The sequence below is a fragment of the Plasmodium brasilianum genome, chromosome 12 (assembly GCF_023973825.1).
Source record: "Plasmodium brasilianum strain Bolivian I chromosome 12, whole genome shotgun sequence".
NCBI classification, from domain to species: Eukaryota; Apicomplexa; class Aconoidasida; order Haemosporida; family Plasmodiidae; genus Plasmodium; species Plasmodium brasilianum.
Genome location: NC_090125.1, coordinates 2112441 through 2134402, shown reverse-complemented (window position 1 = coordinate 2134402; position 21962 = coordinate 2112441). Strand labels below are relative to the sequence as shown.

General features: G+C 26.4%; 4 protein-coding genes across 4 annotated transcripts; 2 read left to right on the top strand and 2 right to left on the bottom strand.

The window, feature by feature from the left end:
• Positions 1–33: 33 nt before the first annotated feature.
• On the top strand, positions 34–1438 carry MKS88_004433 (40S ribosomal protein S3; the record flags this gene model as incomplete). The annotated part of the gene is made up of 3 exons (XM_067217611.1): positions 34–45; positions 541–662; positions 907–1438. 3 exons carry the CDS (start codon positions 34–36, stop codon positions 1436–1438), a joined length of 666 nt encoding a protein of 221 aa, XP_067072021.1.
• A 1333-nt stretch (positions 1439–2771) lies between these two features.
• MKS88_004432 (uncharacterized protein) lies at positions 2772–4920 on the bottom strand (the record flags this gene model as incomplete). Its single annotated transcript, XM_067217609.1, has 8 exons — positions 2772–2884; positions 3020–3206; positions 3330–3472; positions 3933–4011; positions 4095–4150; positions 4415–4496; positions 4687–4750; positions 4856–4920. 8 exons carry the CDS (start codon positions 4918–4920, stop codon positions 2772–2774), a joined length of 789 nt encoding a protein of 262 aa, XP_067072020.1.
• A 2338-nt stretch (positions 4921–7258) lies between these two features.
• On the top strand, positions 7259–10305 carry MKS88_004431 (protein phosphatase containing kelch-like domains; the record flags this gene model as incomplete). Its single annotated transcript, XM_067217608.1, has 2 exons — positions 7259–9894; positions 10221–10305. The coding sequence occupies 2 exons, from the start codon at positions 7259–7261 to the stop codon at positions 10303–10305; spliced, it is 2721 nt and encodes a 906-aa protein (XP_067072019.1).
• Positions 10306–11959: 1654 nt separating this feature from the next.
• On the bottom strand, positions 11960–19828 carry MKS88_004430 (uncharacterized protein; the record flags this gene model as incomplete). Its single annotated transcript, XM_067217607.1, has 1 exon — positions 11960–19828. The coding sequence occupies one exon, from the start codon at positions 19826–19828 to the stop codon at positions 11960–11962; it is 7869 nt and encodes a 2622-aa protein (XP_067072018.1).
• Between the last annotated feature and the right edge of the window lie 2134 nt (positions 19829–21962).

Genomic DNA, 21962 nt, shown 5'->3' with positions numbered 1-21962 from the left:
CAAAAATTATCGAAGCAAAAATATCTCACAAAGATGTCAGCTCCTGTAAGTCCCAAAATAAAAAGCATACATATATATATTTATTATTTACATATTTGAATGTTTATATATAATGTTGTAAAAATAAGATTTTTAATAGGAAAAGATATATAAATTACATATGTATTTTTGTAGTACAAGTATAAAAATGTGTGATGATAAAAGGAGAGAAAGAAATTTTAATATACTATTTGACCTTGTTTATTTTTGATTGATACAATATTCGTATTTTATTGAAATATGGTACAAAAAGTTGACAAAGAGTTTTTATGCATATAGAGATATTCATATATATATGCAAGTGCCCTTAAAATAAAAAAAAGAAAATTAATAGAAAAATATAGGAATTCTTAATGTTTATATAGGAAAAAAATGCCACTATGTGTACCTAAATATATATATATATATATATTTGTGCTGTTCCGCACATGTAATTTTTGGAATTTGTTTTTTTTTCTGTCAATTAACTAAACGTTTATGCGTTTTAATTTTTCCGTGCAGATGTCAAAAAAGAGAAAATTTATCAATGATGGTGTTTTTCAAGCAGAACTGAATGAGTTTTTGGCTCGAATTTTAGCGGAGGATGGGTATTCAGGGGTAGAAGTTAGGGTTACACCAATAAGGTACAAATATGTGCATACATATGTTTGTGTATGTATATGTGTATACATTTGTGAGCATATTTGTGTGTTAGTTTTTGCATAAGTTATGTTCTTCCTTTTAGGAAAAATACGCATATGCAAACCGTTATAGTGGAGAATGCATAAAAAGAAATTAGTTTGTGAGGCTGTGTCATTATTTGACACATGCATGTGATAATCATTTTACACATCCGTAAATTTTGTTATTTAATTTTTATTTCTATAGAACTGAAGTCATAATTAGAGCTACTCGTACAAGGGAAGTACTTGGAGACAAGGGAAGAAGAATACGTGAATTAACATCCTTAGTTCAAAAAAGATTTTTTAATAAATCAACAAATAGTGTTGAATTATTTGCAGAGAGAGTAGAACATAGAGGATTATGTGCAATGGCACAAGCTGAATCACTCAGATATAAACTTTTAAAAGGTTTAGCAGTAAGAAGAGCATGCTATGGTGTTTTAAGACATATAATGGAATCAGGAGCAAAAGGTTGCGAAGTTATAGTTTCAGGAAAATTGAGAGCACAAAGAGCTAAAAGTATGAAATTTCGTGATGGCTATTTAATATCTACTGGAGAACCTTCAAAAAGATTTGTTAATACTGCAACAAGATCAGCCCAATTAAAACAGGGTGTTTTGGGTATAAAAGTGAAAATTATGTTACCAACGGCTATCGATACAAAAACAGGATTACCATCTATTCTTCCAGACAACATTTCTGTTTTAGAACCTAAAACAGATACCATAGACGTGTAAAAAGCATAACACTTAAAAAGGGTAAAATGAATTCAAATAAAATGTAACGAAATATAAAGAAGTAAAATAAAATAATGTAGCGTGAAATAAATATGCATGAAAATTTTAAGTGTAATTTTTTTTAAATTTTAAAAGTCAAAAAAAAAAAAAGAAAAAAGTATAAAGAAAAAAAATTAATACAACATGTAGTAACTATTCAATATAATTGTGTTTTTACCATATTAGAAGAAAATGAAAACTTTGAAATTCAGTAACATTTAATACTACACTATTATTCTTCAAGTCTTTCCGTTAACGGAAACAAAAATTTTAGTACGTAGAATGGAAGCAGATACTCTTGTCGCCTACTCCTCACCATTTCATTCGTGTATATGTGCATATGCATTAACACATAGTTTTCCCATGTTTCCAAAAAATATACAATTATTTATATTACAGACGAAAGCGAATCATTCCTTAATGCTTCAAAAATAGATAATATTAATTTTGTAATCTCTCATTAACTTGAATAAATGTAATTATTTCAATGATTGAAATGAGCATATATAGCTTAGAATATTATTACAACCCAACGAATTATTCATATTTTATTGTTTTTAGCCTTTTTTTCTTTTTTTTTCTTATTTGCATAAAGAAAAATAATAGTATAAAAATTAGGTTATTAAAAAAGGATTGTGTTGCTATGATGCACATATCATTACGTCATTGGAACGAGTTACATATATATGTATATATATGTATACATATGTATATATATATGAAGCAACATGTAACACCGAATGACACAATTAGTATAGCAAAAGTTTAATGAGAGAGATGTTTCACATAACGGTTGTTAAAAAAAAGAGTGTATAACTTGTTAAGGTATCTAACGGATAAAATACATTAAAAAAGAAATTTCTAACCTTTTCTTATATTTTCTTCTAAAATATCTTTTATATTTTATTTAAAAAATATGTAAAAAAAAAACACTTAGAGATGTTATATGTTAGCGCTTATATACACTTTCCATGTTAAAAAAAAATTTATGAAAATATTATTTTTAAACAAATTTACTTATATTAACACTTGTGATGAATCCGTCCATTGGTATAATCGTGGGAAAACTATAAAGGAAAACAGAGCGTAATTTTATATAACTAAGGTCATGTATTAAATACATTTTTAGAATTTTATATATATATATATATCTCCCTTTCAAAAAATATACCCTTTACAAAACCTGTGAAGAAAAAATTGTATTTATCACCATTTTTATAAGAGTACTTATTTTTCAATTAATATTCTGCTTTTGTTTTATTTACCTTCTTTATTTTTTTTATTTTATTTTACATTATTTTATAACATTTTTTCTTTTAATATTAATATGCTTATAATTTATATGGTTGTCTAACCAGGTTTTGCCGTTCTTGTGATTGTTTAATGATCTTATGGACCCCGCATAACCTATTCATATTTTAACGAAACAAAGGGGAACATAAAAATATGTACGTGTATACATATATATATATATATATATATATATTTTTACTGTGAACCTTATGCTGTCGTTATTTTACTTTATTTTATTATCGAAATTACTTTGTGTGAAATAATCGCAATCTAAGTGGGAGCAAACGTCAACCGATTTAGGAATACTTAAGTTATAGGGAGCGCTTTTTACAACATTATCACATATAGACATATAATTCAAGAAAGTTACATATCCATAAGTATAAAAAAGGTTCGGGTTAATATATGTGATGTTGTTCTTTTTTTCTATTAGAATCTAAAAAAAATAAAGCATGCACTTCTCCTTATGTAGGGTACATATCAACTTTTTATGATATGACTTTGCTTTATTTCACTTCTTCATATGTTATTTGCTTTTAGTTTATTTTTATATAATTACTTCAGCGTTGTCCCCTTTACAAATAACTGCCTTTTTGTCTTTGTCATCCCACACAACATAATTACAGTTATTTATAGTGCAAGTTTCTAAAGCTTTTGAAATGGATGGAAATATCATTACGTCTTTATAATTTTGAACGCATGCTGTAATAAATAAACAAATGGTTAAAGAAAGAGCATCATAATTGTAAACATATTTTTAGGAGCTGCATTAAAATATTTGTGTAAAATAAGCATTACCTAAAGATTGATCTCGTACTCTGTTTTTTTATTTTTATTTTTATTTTTAATTTTATTATTTTATTTTTGTTTTTTGTTATTTAAAAAAAGAAAAAAAGGATGAAGTAATGAGTTGTCAAATTTATTATTTTTTAAAAAATAGAAAAGAAAATTACACTAGGTATTTGTGTGTGACTCCTTGATGAAAAGCGTTTCCATCGTAAAGGTTCTTTTGAGAGCTGATGAACGACAGGAAAAAGTGATGTAGTAGTTAATATATATATATATATATATATATATGTGCATGTGCATATGTACTAGTGTATGCATACATATTCATACTCTGTAAGAAATGAATGATAAAAGTAATTTGCCAACCTCATACAGATATACTCTATTGTTAGTTCAGAAGAAGATTCAATTTGATTGTTGTTGGTATTTCTTTTGAATTTCCTAACATCGATCTTAAATTAATTAGAAATTTCACTTATTTTGTAGATTAAGAAATAAAATGGTTTATATGTATATATATTTCTCCCTTTAATACCTTGCATTGTTCCTTCTTTGAGCAGATTTCTTGTGCCATATCTTTGTAATCATTTTCTGTTGAAATAAAAGTAGAGCAAAGGTAATGTAAAACGCTGAGATATTTTTATGGGTAAGTATATATACATACACTATTTACAAACATTATGCATTAAATCAAATGAGTTCGTGTTGTAACGAGTTTATTAACTTCATGGATAAAATACTTAAAATCAAAGTGCACATAAATATATATATATTCACAGCAGTTAATTTTTCTGTATATTTTTGCACAAGTACACAGCAGAAAACTGGAGAATAATATATAAATAAAAGCTGAACCTTCGTCATTCAAATCAATTATAGACGCCTTTTTAATTGCCACAGTATATCCTTTGTGACATGATACACTTATTAAATCTCTCTGAAAAGTGTAAAAATTTACCATTAGCAATAATGTATATAATAAAAGAAAGGAAAAGAAAAAATACACAGAATAAAACAATCCTATTCTAGACTGTGAAAAGGGATACATCAGGGAGTAATACAACGTGTAAAACAGTATAGAAGAATCAAAAAGGAAAAAAACTATTTCAGGTTTCTCTTATATTTACATCACTTAGCGTGTTAGAATACTTCGAAGGTAAATAATGCTGGTATCCTTCATTATTTATAAACCTTAAAAAAAAAAAGGGAATCTATAAAACCAGGTATAAAATGTTGAAAGAGTTAAAATTAATGGGTTATTATGTGTTATATGTATATATTTATATATATTGAAACCCATAGTAAAATATAGGGATGTCAGTTTCCTTAACGGATGAATTTTCTTCTGCACAGGTAATCATGAGTAAGCAGATAAACAAAAAGAACAAAGAAAAATAAGGTGGCATTTTGTTAAAAATAAAAAGACAAATTACTAAGGAATACAAAGGTTAGAAAAAGTTAAAATTAAGAACAATATTATTGAAGAAAATTAACCGTTCATTTATTTGTTTATATATATATATATACTTTTTCTTTTGTTTTATATTTAAAATTATGGAATTTATTATGTTTATAGTATATCCTTCCATAGAGAGGAGGAGTGTATATACATAGAATATATTCAAATATATGTTTCATACATTGCAAAAAAAAAAAAAAAAAGAAAAAGAAAGAATATCATATAGATTTTACAAAAAATTGTACTAGGAAATAATGTAAAATTTTGTAACTACTTGTAATATGTAATTATTTGGCGATGTAGTCAATTGTCATATATGAACTCTTTCAAGTCGATCATATGCTCTTCATTTTGCCCATTTTAAATAATACACGGCTACGAATACAAGTGCATGTATATGTAAAATGAACAAAGATCCTTTATTTTAGGAGCTTTCACTGAAATTTCCTTTACACTTACTAAAATGAAATACCATATTAAAAGTACTTACGTGATCAAAAGTAGTTAAAAATTAAAATATATATAGTAATATATATATGTATACACATGAATAGTATTCTTTTTTAAAGAACCCTAATGATGTTATCGTAAAAATGTGCGTTTTATCTTGAAAGAGTACAGAGCGAATAAAACAAATATGGGTGTTTTGTTTTTTTTTTTTTTTAATATTAATATATGTATATATATGTTCATATCCAAATATAAATTCCTTCGAAAAATAAATTTTTAGTAAATTTGTTTTTTAATCCCTATGTATTTTTCAGACAAATGAATAAGGCATAAATTAGGTACCAGGGAGAATAAGAAAAGAAAATAACTTCATTATTGCTAAAACCAGGAAATATCCTTTTACGAATGTATTTTTTTTTTTTTTCTAAATGAAAGTATAAAATTGAAAATTTCACCATTTTATATGTGGAACAACAGCTTTATGGTGAAAATAAATACAAATAGTTCAAACATGTATATACTAAAAGGAAAGGGATAAGAAAATCCTTAAAAGACTGTTATATATATATATATATATATATATATATATATATATGTATTGTATATATTAGAAGTCCTTGAAGAACCTTCGTTTTCTTCATAATTTTTATTATCTTAACGCTTTCAGATTATTTCACGAGTCTTAGCGCAATTGTGCAAGTGTGCACTACTCTTTTTATATTCTTTTTTATGTGTCAATGATTATTATAAAAAAAAAAAAAAAAGAAAAAAACAAAGCTTTCTCACATAATTTCTTTTTCTTTTTTTTTTTTTTTTTGCATATGGTTCCTATATTATTAAAATATATAAAATGAAATATAAAAATCGTTTTAATGTTTCTTTTTTTTTTTTTATTTATTCTTGAATGGGAAGATGTGTGATATTTGCACAAGAAAAAAAAAAAAAAAATTACAATTATTTAAAAACATTGATTAAATACGTTGCATAATAAGTAAAATATTTATCATTACTTTTCGTTTTTATTGTCTATTCAACTATATATACGAGCACATTTAATCTTCATTCACAAATGTATATGCCATATCATTTACATTATGTAATTTGTCATTAATCTTTTTATAATAGCATTTTACAAGTATTGTTATATATTACATTTACGCGTAAACCTAATTGTATATTAACCTTTTAATTCTTTTGCATTAATCTTTTTACATTAGTATCATTTTCATTCTTCATTCAAGTTTATAGTTATTTATATTTTTACATTCCCCCTTTTTTTTTCTCTATTTTTTTCCATTTAAAATTCTTAAAAAATTATATTTCAATGATCTAAATAGGAAAACAAAAAAAAAGTTTTATTGCAAAAAATTTATTTTTATATAGCATGATATACACAAAGGTGGTAAAAAAAAAAAAATATATATATATATCCACTATACATATTTCACATTAAGTATTCGTGTAAAAAGTGTATTTACTTTTGAAACAACACTAACAAAAGTAAAAGAGGAAGCCACATTTAATATAAAGAATTTAATTTTTATAATTTTGCATGTTTAAACGGACAAGCATACAAATTGTACATGTATGCATATTTGTTTTAAAAATATATATACTTGAGTCACATATAATACACTAGTACAATTTTTTTTTTTTTTTTTTTGTTCTGTGAGTTGTACGTATGTATATATAAGCATATAAGTACTTGCGCATTATATATATATATATATATATGTGTGTGTACGCGTATATGTATTTTTTTAACCAATTCATCCGATTTTGTATGACAAATGAATAATGGGTCATTTAAAGAAACGAATGTTTGCAGAAAAGAAAAACAAAAAGGAGATATTCCAGCACCTAGGTTTGGACATACGACTACCTACTTAGGTAATAATAAAGTTGCCGTATTTGGTGGTGCCATAGGTGACGCAGGGAAATATAATATAACCGATGATATATATATATATGATTTAGTACAAAATAAGTGGAAAAAGTTATCTACAGAAAATACTCCAACAGCTAGAGCTGCTCATGCAGCTGCTTGTGTGGATGAACAACAGTTAGTAATATATGGAGGAGCTACTGGAGGTGGGTCTTTGTCTTTGGATGATTTATATATATTAGATTTAAGAAGAGAACAAAGATATACTTGGATGACTGTACCTACAAAAGGGGTAACACCAGGTAGAAGATATGGTCATGTAATGGTATACAGTAAACCAAATTTAATAGTTTTTGGTGGTAATGATGGTCAACAAACCTTAAATGATGTTTGGTTTATGCATGTAGAAATGCCTCCTTTCGAATGGGTTAAAGTGTTAATCCCAAATAATTGTAAGATACCACCACCAAGAGTATATCATTCAGCTGATATGTGTAAAGAAGGACCTGCAACAGGTATGATTGTAATATTTGGTGGAAGAAGTTCAGAAAATAAATCATTAGATGACACTTGGGGTTTAAGACAACATAGAGACGGTAGATGGGATTGGGTTGAAGCTCCCATTAAAAAAGGATCTCCTCCAGAAGCTCGTTATCAACATACGTCTGTTTTTATAGGATCTAAGATGTTTATTTTAGGAGGTCGAAATGATAATGGATGTGCAGTTCCCTTATCCACAGCTCTATATAATACAGAAACAATAGAATGGGTTACCTTACCTTCTATTTCTAAATTTAGACATACATCTTGGATGTTTAAATATACAATCTATACATTTGGAGGATTTAGTCATCAAACACAACAATTCCCTACGAATGAATTAGAATGCCTTGAATGTTACACTCTCTTAACTTCTTTAAACAGTTTAGAAGCAGATAAGAAAAAAACTATGAAACAATCTTCTTTAAAACAAAAACAGCTATCAAGTGAAAGTATTAAACATCAAAACAGTGATCTAAGAACTATGAACTCGTACAATTTAAATAGCCAAGATATTATTAACCCTCATCAACAACAGAATATACAACAGAATATACAACAGAATATACAACAGAGTATGCAACAGAGTACGCAACAGAGTATACAACACTGTTTACAACAAAATGCTCAGCAAAATGTACAAAATAATAACCAATATGCAACATCAAAACAATTGTACAATATAAAATGTAATTCCAGTACTGGTAGTACATTTCCAAGTGCACAAAATACACATTACAGAAATATGTTAGATTCACCTACCTCTTCTTTATTTCGATTATCTAGTAGACCTATGTCAAATAAAATAAAATTATCAGCACATGCACATGCGGTACAAGAGACAGGTAGTGATTTTGCTCTACTTGTTAGAAAGATTTCAATTGATAAATTAGAAGAAGAAGGAAGAAAAATTAACAATGGTGTTTTATGTACTCCAGTAAATTATATTAGTGAATTTAAAAATACAGTGTATGACAAAATTATTACTACATTATTAAACCCTAATATTACACAATTTGAAATACAATATAATCACAATTCAGAAGCTATTTTCATAATTCCATGGGCTAATATTTCTATTTTATGCTCCATTGTAATAGATATTTTCAAGCAAGAGGATATAATATTAAAATTAAGAGCACCTATAAAAATTTATGGTGACATTCATGGTCAGTATTATGATTTAATGAGATTATTTCAATTATATAAGTGTCCAGTAGAAGAAGATTTAGGAGAAAAATTAAATGCAATAGGTGATATCGATTCAAATGATTATTTATTTTTAGGAGATTACGTTGATAGAGGTTCAAATAGTTTAGAAGTCATTTGCTTGCTTTTTGCATTAAAATGTAAATACCCTAAGCAAATACATTTAATACGAGGAAATCACGAGGATATGGCAATTAATAGTTTATATGGTTTTCAGGAGGAATGTAAAAGAAGATTAAAAGAAGACATAACTGATAATGCATCATGTTGGTTTCAGATAAATCAAGTTTTTGAATGGTTACCTATTGGTGCTATAGTAGAAGAAAAAATATTATGTGTTCATGGAGGAATAGGAAAATCGATTCACAAAATTTCTGATATTTCTCAATTGAGAAGACCACTAATCGTTTCACAAGTTCCTCAAAATTTGAGTGAACAAAAAGTTACTGATCTTTTATGGTCAGACCCAACCGATAACGATTCTATATTAGGAACTATACCTAATGATATAAGAGATCCAGATGGTACTGGTCATATTGTTAAATATGGTCCTGATCGTGTTCATAAATTTTTGGAAGATAATGATCTTCAATTAATTATACGAGCGCACGAATGTGTAATGGATGGATTTGAAAGATTTGCAGGAGGCAAATTAATAACTTTATTTTCAGCAACCAATTACTGTAACTCACATAAAAATGCAGGAGCATTACTATTCATTCGAAGAGATCTTACAGTAATACCAAAACTTATATATCCTGCAAAGGACGAAATTCGGTTCTTTAACACATGGTACAGTGGGGCAAAATAGCAAAAGCATAACGTGCACAATTGAGTGTATATATATATATATTTATTATTCGAAAAAAAGATAAGTTACATTAAAATTCAACAGCTTTGATAAATTTAATATGATAAATCCGCTCTTCCGGTTTATCTTATGAGCCCATATATGCACCACTCCTACATATTTTATTAGTTAAAATGTGTAATTTATATATGTTCAATTTTTTATATATTTTATATATATATGTATATATATATATGGTAATATAAATATGTGCATATGTGTACGTATTTATATATGTATATGCATTCCTATTTTTTCCTTCTTCCAGGGACACAAAAATGACGGAACTCAGGCCGCCGACTCCACCAAGAAATCAACCCAAAATGAGGGAATTAAATTATGGTGCTCCGTAACATTTTTTTTTTTTTCTTTATTCTCTCAGAAACGCACATTTGTATGTACACATATATATACATATTTAATTAAAATTTTCGTAAAAAAAAATAATTGGATTAAGTAATACTAAGTGTTAACTTTTTTTTTTTTTTCCCATCTTCTTCCATCTTTCATCTCTTTCCCATTTTGAAATAAAAAGTATTAGCTAACAAATAATTTGATGTGAATATAGGATATATTCGCAAAAATTATATTTTTATAATAACCTATATTTGTAATTTAGAAGACATTTATTCCTCCATTTATAAATGAAGCATCATACATAGGGCGAATTTTATTTTATTATTTTTTTTTTTAAATATATTAAAACGTTGTAATTATAACAGATTAATTTATGACATTTTTTTCTTCAGGAAAAAAAATATATATGGTGAATTATTGAAGTATGTCTTTTTATTTTTTTTTCACTGTTCATAATAGCATTCACGATATATTTTTTCATTTTTTTGTTGTTGTAAGATGTGTATTTTGTAAATTTTTTCTTTTCTTTTTTTGTAATATTTCTTAAAAAAAATATATTATCTTAAAAATAATTTTAAAAAAAAAAGAAAAGAAAGCAAAAAAATTCTAAAATTTGATAAAAAAAATATAATAGTTATAGGTAAAATAATAAATAAAAAGAAGCATTCTTTTGAGCCTTTTTTATTTTTGTTACGCATTTCACAGCCCTTTTGGGGCGGGAGACACAATTACCCAAAGGATAGTGCATATATATATACCCATTGTTGATGTTTCCTATAACAGAAACTCTAGAAATATTAAATCTTTTTCCTTCCATTGAAATAGGATTAAATACCTTTTAACAATATCCACAAAAAATCGGATATATTAGACATTCCCTTAATTATATGCACTTTTCACTCTACTAACAAAATTTGCCCTGCGGGATATTTGGGTATTCTGTATCGTCCGGGCGTATATATATAATCATGCATGTACATTTATATATTTTTCTATACATATTTATACCTTATCAATAGTCTCTGCTTGTTTTAAAATTGTCATATATATTTAATTATATTTATATGTAGGTACAAATATTCTTCACAATTTACACTTCTCAATTTTAGCATAAAACTATTTCTTTTTATAATTTTATGCTTTTTTTTTCTTCTGCAGTACGAAAATCTTTAAGGTGGTGCAAGTAAGTTGCTGCATCAACAGTTCTTAAAAAAAAATGAAAAAAAAATAGAAAATCATAAAAGGATTTAACACATAGTCTTGAATTAATAACTTATGCAATCATCATAATAAATATACTTTTTCTTATTATTACAATTTTTAACTTTATGCTAATGTGAATATAATATACAAGTGCAATTATTCAAATAAATCAATTTCTGTAAACGTTATATAATTTTAAATATGTGTATGGGGAACGATATATATATTATTTTATTGTGTATTTTCGACTTTCCATTTCCTTTCTCATTTTTCTGAGGGGAATGTTCAACACGAAATTAACACACAAATGTATGTACTACCAGTATCTACCGTAATGACACGATGTCTGCTCATCGAATTTTTTCTATACAAGTATACGTATGCACACATGTATATACATATGTAGGTAAATTTTATTTTTCCTTTTACTAGTATATCGCTTCCTTCTTATATGTACTCATTATTCAGTTTCGTAGACGTTCGTCTTCGCCCTTGATAATGACTAGACTTTTGAATAATTTTTCGGTTATGGCACCACCTTGCGACTGTTGTTCTGTGCACTCCATATATTGCTGCTATTTGCGGTACTGACATATTTTGCTCATAAAGTAACTCACTTAATTTTTCAGCAGTAGGAGGTCCATTATTTCCGAACTTTTTCTTTCTAGTAGTATTTAAGGTGCATGTTTGAGATTTATTTATGCTTGTATTTTTCTTTTCCTTTTTAATTTTATCTTTCTTTTTGAAATTTTTCATAGTTGAAAGATATGTATAATTAGTTTCACCTTCATTAAACATGCTGTTAGAGTCCATATAACTCATACCATTATTTATATTTACATCATTTCCATTGTTATCAAAATTCATGAAATTAAATCCATTTGTATAATTAGTACTATTATAATTATTTAAATAATTATATTTATCAATTAAATTATTAGGATGCCTATTAATTAAGTCATTTTCCATTTCTCTATTATCCTTTTTATCCATTTTGTAATTATAACTATTTATGTTGTCATTTTTTATTTCCGAATTTATATAACTTTCCATATTATTGCTTGTATTACTATTATATTGAGGAGGTTCTATTCCATTCGTATTGAAACAATTATAAATGTTTATCATATCAATCGCATTTTCATTAAACTTAACATTCTTATAATAGTATACATTCGAAGGTACCCCCATGCTATTCATCATATCTGTATTATTGTAGTTGTTCATTGTATCTGCGTAATTTATACCAGCCGCGTTAATTTGACTCTTTTTTTCATAAGGACCTAGTGGGGAAAAACAAATGGTATTACTGCTGCTGTGTTTGACATTATTGGTGATGTTGTTACTGTTGCGACTGATGTTACTCTTGTTACTGGTCCTGTTATTACTGTTCTCATTAGTACTGCTATTACTATTGTCGTTAGTGCTGTTATTACTGTAGTTATTATCATCGCTGATTCCTTTATTACTGTCACAGTTGTGCGTATATCCCACTGCGTTGCTTATGCCATCGGCGTAAAAAAAAGGAGCACTATAATTTACGTGCGTTAAAGTACCATCATAATTCACATTTGATATATGATCATTACCATTATAAGAATTAACTCTGTGTGTTGCTATGATATCATCAATAGTGTTATTATTCGAATTATTACTGTAGTTATTATAATGATAATCGTGATTATTTATTATATCAACATTTGATATATTGTTCATATTTACTTGTATATTATTTAAATTCTGTACTTTTATAATACTATCACAGTCATTCACATCGCATGATTTATTACTATCTTTTATGCCTTTTTTATTCATTATACTAATTTCTAAATTTTGTAAGCACTCATTTTTTCGAAAATTTGTATCCAAATTTTTCATACCATAATTATAATATAAATTATTACACAAGATATTCAAGTTATTTCTATTATCATTACAGTTAATTTCGTTCATATTTGTGTCATCATTGCTATCATTATTATTTTTGTTACTACAGTTCTTTAAGTTATTGTTGCTATTATTGCACTTGTTAACATTGTTCGCGTTTATGTTATTACCACTACTATTTCCAATTTCAGTGGTACTTATGCCATGCTTATCGCTATTAATATTCTCATCCACAGCTATGCTATTAGAATTATTAATATTTTCATTTCCCTTGTTCACACTGTTAAAAAAATCATCTGCATATGGATCAACATGTGCATTTAATTTTTCTTTATCAATATTATTGTTTATCATTACATGAATGTTATTTAAATACTTATTTCTTTTTTCTTCTGCGCCATCAGTTTCTACATTGTTGAACATAGAATTATTACTACTTGAGTTACAAATTATCCTATTTTCCTTATCCGCATTATATAATGATATATTTTTATTTCCATTAAACACTATTGCATCCTCCTTTAAATTACCTTTATCACTAGTAGCTATATTACTATTTTCGTAACGAAAATCATTATTGTTTTTTGAATTTGTATGCTCCTTTTTGCTTATATCATCAGTGTATACCTCGTCGTTGCTATCATTGCATTTATCTCTGGGGTCATCATTAAGGTAGTTGTTAATAGGATTACTATTACTATCATCTTTGTTGTAGCCCTTATTATTACTACTATCGTTTTTACTACGATCGTTTTTACTACGATCGTTTTTACTACTATCGTTATTACTACTATCGTTTTTACTACTATCGTGTTTACTACTATCGTTATTACTACTATCGTTTTTACTACTAGCGTTATTGCTACTATGGTTATTACTACTATCGTTATTGCTACTATCGTTATTACTACTATCGTTATTACTACTACTATTATAATTACCACTACTATCCTCTTTAATATTCACGCTTTTATTTATGACATCGTAATATTTATTTTGTTCTGTAAAATCGACCCTATTATCAGTTATACTAGTATTTTCATTTACATTAAATGTACCTAAGTCACGAGCTAATACTAAATCATTGTTGATATTTTTGTTGTTTATATGTATATTTACATCCTCATTTTTTGTTCTACTAATAAGATTATTATTATCACTATTATTCTTAAATTCATTATCACTCTCATTATTATTATTATTATTATTACTATCATTATTATTACTATCATTATTATTACTATCATTATTGTTGTTATTGCCATCGCAGTTGGGTATATTCATATAAGTATCATTAATTTTTTGATATGTATTCATATGCATTCCACTTGGTAAATTGTTAATAATATATTCATCACTCAACTTACAATCAGTCATATTTAGAGGATATAAAATAGGATAATTCTGATCTATATTTTGTACTTGGTAATTTATCATACTATCTGGAGGACTGGCGGTCATAGGAAAGTTTGCTGACGTAGTTTCATTCTTCAAATTATTTTCTTTTTTAGTTTTTTCAAGTAATAGAGGATTACCCATAGAGTTATACATATTGTAAGAGCTATTATCAAAGGTATTCACATAACTGCTTGGTAATAGCATATAGTTGCTTACATTTTGTGTCATTTGGGGGGTAAGCAAGTTATTATTACTATTGAACGGGCTTGCACTGAGTGCGCTACTGTTTAATGCACTGCTATTCAATGAGTTGCAATTGAATGGGCTACTAGCGATTGGGCTGCTAGCGAATGAGACATTGTCATATCCATTGTAATCATAATAAAGAACGTTCCTTGGATTATTTTTTGAAGAATTTTCCATACTATAATTTAGGCTATTAAAATATTTCATTCCCTGTTGTACCCCATTTGGATTCATATACCCAATATTAGTATAATTGGTGGGACATAAACTCCTCAAGCAGTCATATGTTACAAAATTGTTGTTATAATTGTTCAGCATAATATTACTGTTTTCATTGTAACATGTGTTACTTACTTTTTTCCTATGGATATTACTACAATTACGATAATTAGTACTATTCCAATTAATATAATCTGAATTTTTCATATTCCCAGATTTTTTGTAAAACCCATTAACTCTTTCTTCACATCTTTGATTGTACATAGAATCTTGCATTAATCCACTATTACTAAAATATACGTTATTGGGGTTATTCATATAAGTACAAAAATAATTTGAGTTGAAATTATTCGTATATTTTTTATTTGTATATAGATAATTTGGTGTGTTTAAGTAATTACGGAGATCAATATTTTGCATTAAATTTATATTTCTTGAACGTTCCTTTTTCATATTATTCTTATTCGAAATAAATGCACTTAGTTTCATATTATTTTGTACATTATCATAAACATCAAATAGGGTTTGTTTTGAAAGAAATTTAAAATGTTTATAATGTTCTAAATTATTCAATAGTTTCTTTTTATTTTTAGACACCACTATTTGTTCTCCATTATTGTATGCATCATATAGATTTTGCAAGTCATCTGATAATTTTAATTTGTTATTGTTATTTTTACTGTTATTATTATTAATATTGTTTCTTTTTTCTCTTTTGCTTGATATATCTCTCTCTTTTTCCTCTTCTCGCAGGAACTCCACTATTTCAGATTCCTCTTTCAACTCATCGTTCTTGTGCTGATGTAGCGACTGACCTGCTTCTTTACATGCTGCTTGATCTTCCTGACTGTTTATGCATCCGTTGTTCATTACACATTCTAAGTCTTTTCCTATCCCTCCTGTTCCTTGTTCCATCTTCTCATTTTGCTCTCTTTCCAACTCTTGGCCATTTGCTATACCCCTTTTCCATTCTTTTAACTCCCCTTGATGAGTTTTTATATTCACTTCATTCTGTTGTAAGTGAATAAGGGATTTAAAATAATTCTGCTTATTAGGATGTCCAAGCATATTAAACATATCATGATTATTATTCCCATCACTGGGTACAATGTTACATTCGTAATTTTGAATAAAATTATTGCTGATTAACAGGTTATTTATAAAAGTGTCTATATCTTTTTCCATCTGCTCTTCATTACTCTCTCTATTACAACTGTATAAAATTAATTTCTCCACCTCTCTATCATAAAAGTATAAGAAAGTCGGATTTCCATCCTCACACTTAACCTTCATATTAGTCTTATCACTTTGATTACCATTATCATTGCCATTTTTATTACCACTATCATTACCATTATCATTAATATTATCACTATTATTATCATTATGAGTATCATTACCACAACCTTTACCACAATCTTTAATCTTCTTAGAAAAAGAGTTGGCTATTTTTATTATACTATTCTGTATAGCGTCCTTATACAGATTAAGCTCCATATCCTTATTAAGCAAATTTTTTGAATGCCCAGTTTTCGGAATAATATTGTGGTTGTACCACGTTATTTTGGGTTGTATACTATTTAGTACTTTTTTCATTAGAAAGTGTAGAATTAGGTTAGAGAATATTTTATTCATTTTGTTTTTATAAAAAGGCATATTATTAATTATAATTCTTTTACAAATATGTAAATCATTTTCCCCTATATGAATATCCTCATAATGCTTAGAATGATTTAAATGAAATGCATTAAATATATTATTTTTAATCAGTAACTGTAAGTGTCTAAGTATAAATTTCTTACTATAAAGAGTAGAATAATTCAATTTATCACATTTTTCCATTTTGTTTATCTTCATATGCTGTCTTTTATTCTCCACGAAAGAATGTAATAATGGCATGTCGGAATTAGAAATATACTCATATGAAGGAATATCACATAACACATTGTACCATAATGTATTATTACTATTATTATTATTTGGTTCACCTTTCATTTTACAATTCACTCGTGAGCAGTATGTACCTCCACCTCTCATCTTAATATGGATTTCTTCATTTATTTTATCCTCAGTAGAAGAATTATGTGTCTCACATGATCCCTCTGGTATAATTTGTAGTAAATTATTCTCAACAAATTTTTCTTTTAATTTAAAAATTTTTTTCGTTATTTTGTGAAATAAGCGCAGTTTGTTATAAAACTGTTTTTTTTTTTTTTTTTTTTCTTCTGTATATTTTTTTAATAATTTAAGAAATTGATTTTTCAGAGTATCTGTTCCTATTTGTGATAATTTTAAAAATTGAAATTTGTCAACATATTTCACTTTTTCACTTAATGTAGCTCTTAAGAAATTCTTTTGTAAATTAAGAATCTTCCTTTTCATTTTTTCATTCGTATGAAAATGCTCCAAAAAATAGGATAAAATTTTTAAAAGATTCAACTCCTTTTCTTCATATACACCTTTGTCATAATAATGCACATAAGGAAGATAAGAAGACATTATCTCCGAATCTTTCAAAAATGAATTTATATAACTTTGTATGTACTTTTCTGCATTTTCTCGAAACACAATTAAATGATTCAGTTTTTCAAAGTCCAATTGATCTCCTTCTAATGTTTCTCCATTGTAACTTAGTAAATTTTTTATATCCGAATGTTTTTCATCTATATTATCACAATTATTTTCTTTTCTATATTGCTCATAAATGCTACCCGATGTTTTGTTTTGTTTTAATACATCCTGAGTGCTTCTTACACATGACCTGTTATTACGGCTAACACTACATTTATTATTTTGTGCTTCACTGATATAACATCCTAAATTATCAATGAAAACGTTACCATCCTTATTATCAGAATATGTGTTTTTATTCATATTATTATTTGTTTCATCATTCTTTTCATCATTCTTTTCATCATTCTTTTCATCATTCTTTTCATTATTCGCATTATTCTCTTCATTATTCGCATTATTCTCTTTATAATTCTCTTCTTTATACTCATCAACATTCTCTTCATCTTCTTCTTCATTATTCACTACATCATTGTCTTCATCGTTCTCCTTATTGTATGCCGTTTCACCTGAAGACAAGTGCTCTCCTTTTATTTCATCATAACAAAAATTAAGACCTTCATTAAAAGTAGTATAGTTTATTTTTTCATTTTTAAATATGCTTGTTACATCATTACAACGAAGGGTAACATTTTTGATTAACTCCATTTCCTTATTTTTTTTTTCCAGTTCTTTCTTGCGTATGTCACTCGAATTTGTGTCTTCAACGCTGATATTACATATACAGAGTTTTACTTGATCTGTCCCTACTTTTGAACTTAATTTAGTTAATATTTCTGATTTCTCCATTTCAACGTTTAAATTGACTTCTTCCTCACTACGTAAGTAATCATTTGTGCAGTTGTCATTAGGAGTTTCCTTCTTTTTCTCCTTAGCGTATTCACGCGTAACTTGTGCTTCTTCCTCTATCTCTTCCACTTGTTCTTCTACTAGTTCTCCTACATTCTCTTCTCTTTGTTCTTCTATTTGTTCTTCTCCTTTTTCTTCTCCTCCTTCCTTATCAGCGGCACTATCATTTTTATCTTTTTTGCTTCCTCTATTAATATTGCTTAAATCAACATAACGAAGTGAATCTGCTTTAATATGCTCCTCTTCATTATTTTTAAGGATATCATTATTATCAACGTATGTACCCTCATCCACCTCCCTTTGTACATGTCTATCGTAAATAATACAAGTACCTTCTACCATATTTTTATCACTGAAACTAGCTATTTTGATAGTTGTGTTATTCATACAATTTTTACTGTAGGACTTAATATTATCTTCTTTAATAATCCCATTGCCTTTTAATGTACTGTGGAAGCCATTTCCTGAATCGTTGTCCGCTTTTAATAGTGAATTATCTATTAAGCACGATAATACATTAGTAACATTCCCATTGCTGCTATCACAAGTGTTACACTCCAGATAGGCACTACATAAATCGTTGTTCAAATCGTTACTGAATCTGTCACTGCAAAAGTTACTGTTCGTACTACTGTAAGAACTGTTCTTCTTATCATCGCAAGCGTAGATGGAACTCCTATATGTATCATTATTTCTCATATTTTCATCATTTTTTATTTCACTCTTGTTATTAGCTACACGATGAACTCTGTTGTCTTCCTCTTCCAGTTTTGTACATACATATTTCGTATAATTGTCATTGTTTAGTTTGATATAGTTGGTCGTTGTAATATTGACTTTACTGTCGTTGCTATTTGACGTAGAAGGAATATTATCTAAACTTCTCATTTTAAGTTCACCTCTCATTTGAGGAAATTCATTTTTCCTTTTCAATTTTTTTATTTTCGTCATTTTAAAAATAGTATCATAACAATTGTTATTTTTACTATTTAATATTTCTTTTGAGGAGTCATTTAACAAGATCTCTCTCGATAATATTGGTTGATTTGTTTCTAAATTATTATTTTCTATTACTTTTCCTTTTGTTTTTTCTCTGCATAATTTTATGGTGTTCTGCACGGTATCACTTGTATTACCAACTTCCATTTTATCTGTTCATAAGATATTTACTCGTGAACTTATATTTGCATTATTTCGTAGTTCCACTATGTAATTAGAAATTATAAAAAAAGAAAAAAAAAAAAAAAAATGTAGAAAAAAGGGCTGGTACATGTACTTTTGAAATAGCAAAAAAGCACTGATTAAATAGTGTTCAAGTAATACATATCTGTGGTAGTATAAGAATTGAAACGAAAAAAAAAAGAATACATATTTGGATATACAGATACACATACCCACGTGCGTGCGTACATTTATGTATATAATAATTATAATTAACGACATCTACATGTTTTACGTAATTTTTACTTTATGCACGTGCGATCTTTTTAAATATTTTTAATCTTGTCATTTCCTAATTAAAAACATAAACCTTAAACTATAAAAAAGGTAAAATAACATACTTTTAATTTCATTTTGTAGAAAAACAAAAAAACACAATTATGTATTCTTCCTGCACATTTATCATTTCTAAAATACACAACACCTAATTTTAAACTTTTTAAAAATATAAATATATAAAAAAATAAAATAAAATAAAAGTAAAATAAATTAAAAGTAAAATAAATTAAAAGTAAAATAAATTAAAAGTAAAATAAATTAAAAGTAAAATAAATTAAAAGTAAAATATATTAAAAGTAAAATAAATTAAAAGTAAAATAAATTAAAAGGAAAATATATTAAAAGGAAAATATATTAAAAGGAAAATATATTAAAAGTAAAATATATTAAAAGTAAAATATATTAAAAGTAAAATAAAATATAATAAAATGGATTTAAATAAGATAAAAGGAGTAAAGAGCACATGAAAATTCAAATTTAAAAACACCAATGTAGATTTTTCGATGTTATAGTTTATCTACTAATACACTAAGGATGTAATGCACATACATACATATATACATACGTACATTTTGGTTACATTTAAAATATACTATATAAAACACATATGCAAAATAATAAATTTTAAGAATAAACGATTAAGCATATTTTCAACGAAAATAAATAATACCATGAAGTTTACTGGTACTCTTAAAAATAATCTTTTTTTTAATTTTAATTTCAACTGTAATCTCATTTAATTTTTAATTATTAACACATTAAAGGAAAATTGCACACGTATGTGTATTTTACACTCTCTGTAGGAATGTGTTATGAAATAAATTTTATGAACTAAAAATAAATTTACAAACAATTTCAATGCATTTAACATAAGTTCAAAATATTGAATAATGAGGAGTTAATAAAAGATGGATTAAAATAACCATCGATTAATAAAGAATTTAATAGGTGTATAGGCACGTATGTGTTTATGTAAAGATACATATATAAATGTAAGCATGTATAAAAATGTACATATATTTATAAATTTACAAGTAAATATAAATTAAATATCGATTGCTCCTTTTTAACAGCTGTAATAAGTAAAAACTAGTTATTGTAGTTGGAACAAAATGAAAATAAAATAAAAAATAACAAAATATACAAAATAAAGAGGAGGGTTTATATATATGTGAGTCATGCATATTCTTTATTTTATTTTATTTTATTAATTTTATTTTTCTTTTTTTCCTATTATTAAAAATAGATCGTCAAAAAAAAAAAAAAAAAAAAAAAATATATATATATATATATATATATATATATATGTTGTATTATATTTTACATGTTAAACATTTACTTTTTACTATAATGAGGTGTTTTTATATTATTCCGTGAAGTACAAAAAAAAAAAAGGGAAAAACATTGACACACATGAAAATATATCAATATATAAATGTAAATACGTGTACATATACACAGTGATACGTGTGCTTATTTTAGTTACATTTTTGTTTATTTACCTTGTAGTTAACATGTAAAATGATGATATATGTATGTAAATATTTGGTGTGTAATTATACTTGCAATACTGTGCATATATAAAAACGGTTTTAACGTTTATAGACGCATATATGTATGTATCTAACATATGGGCATATATTCGTACATATGTGTAAATGTAGCATATAAAGCAATCCTTTCAAATAACTCAGTAATTAGAAAGGGGGAAAAATAGATATAATAAACTAATATAGATATATGAAATGTATGTCATTATAATAAGTTTAATTTGGAAAAT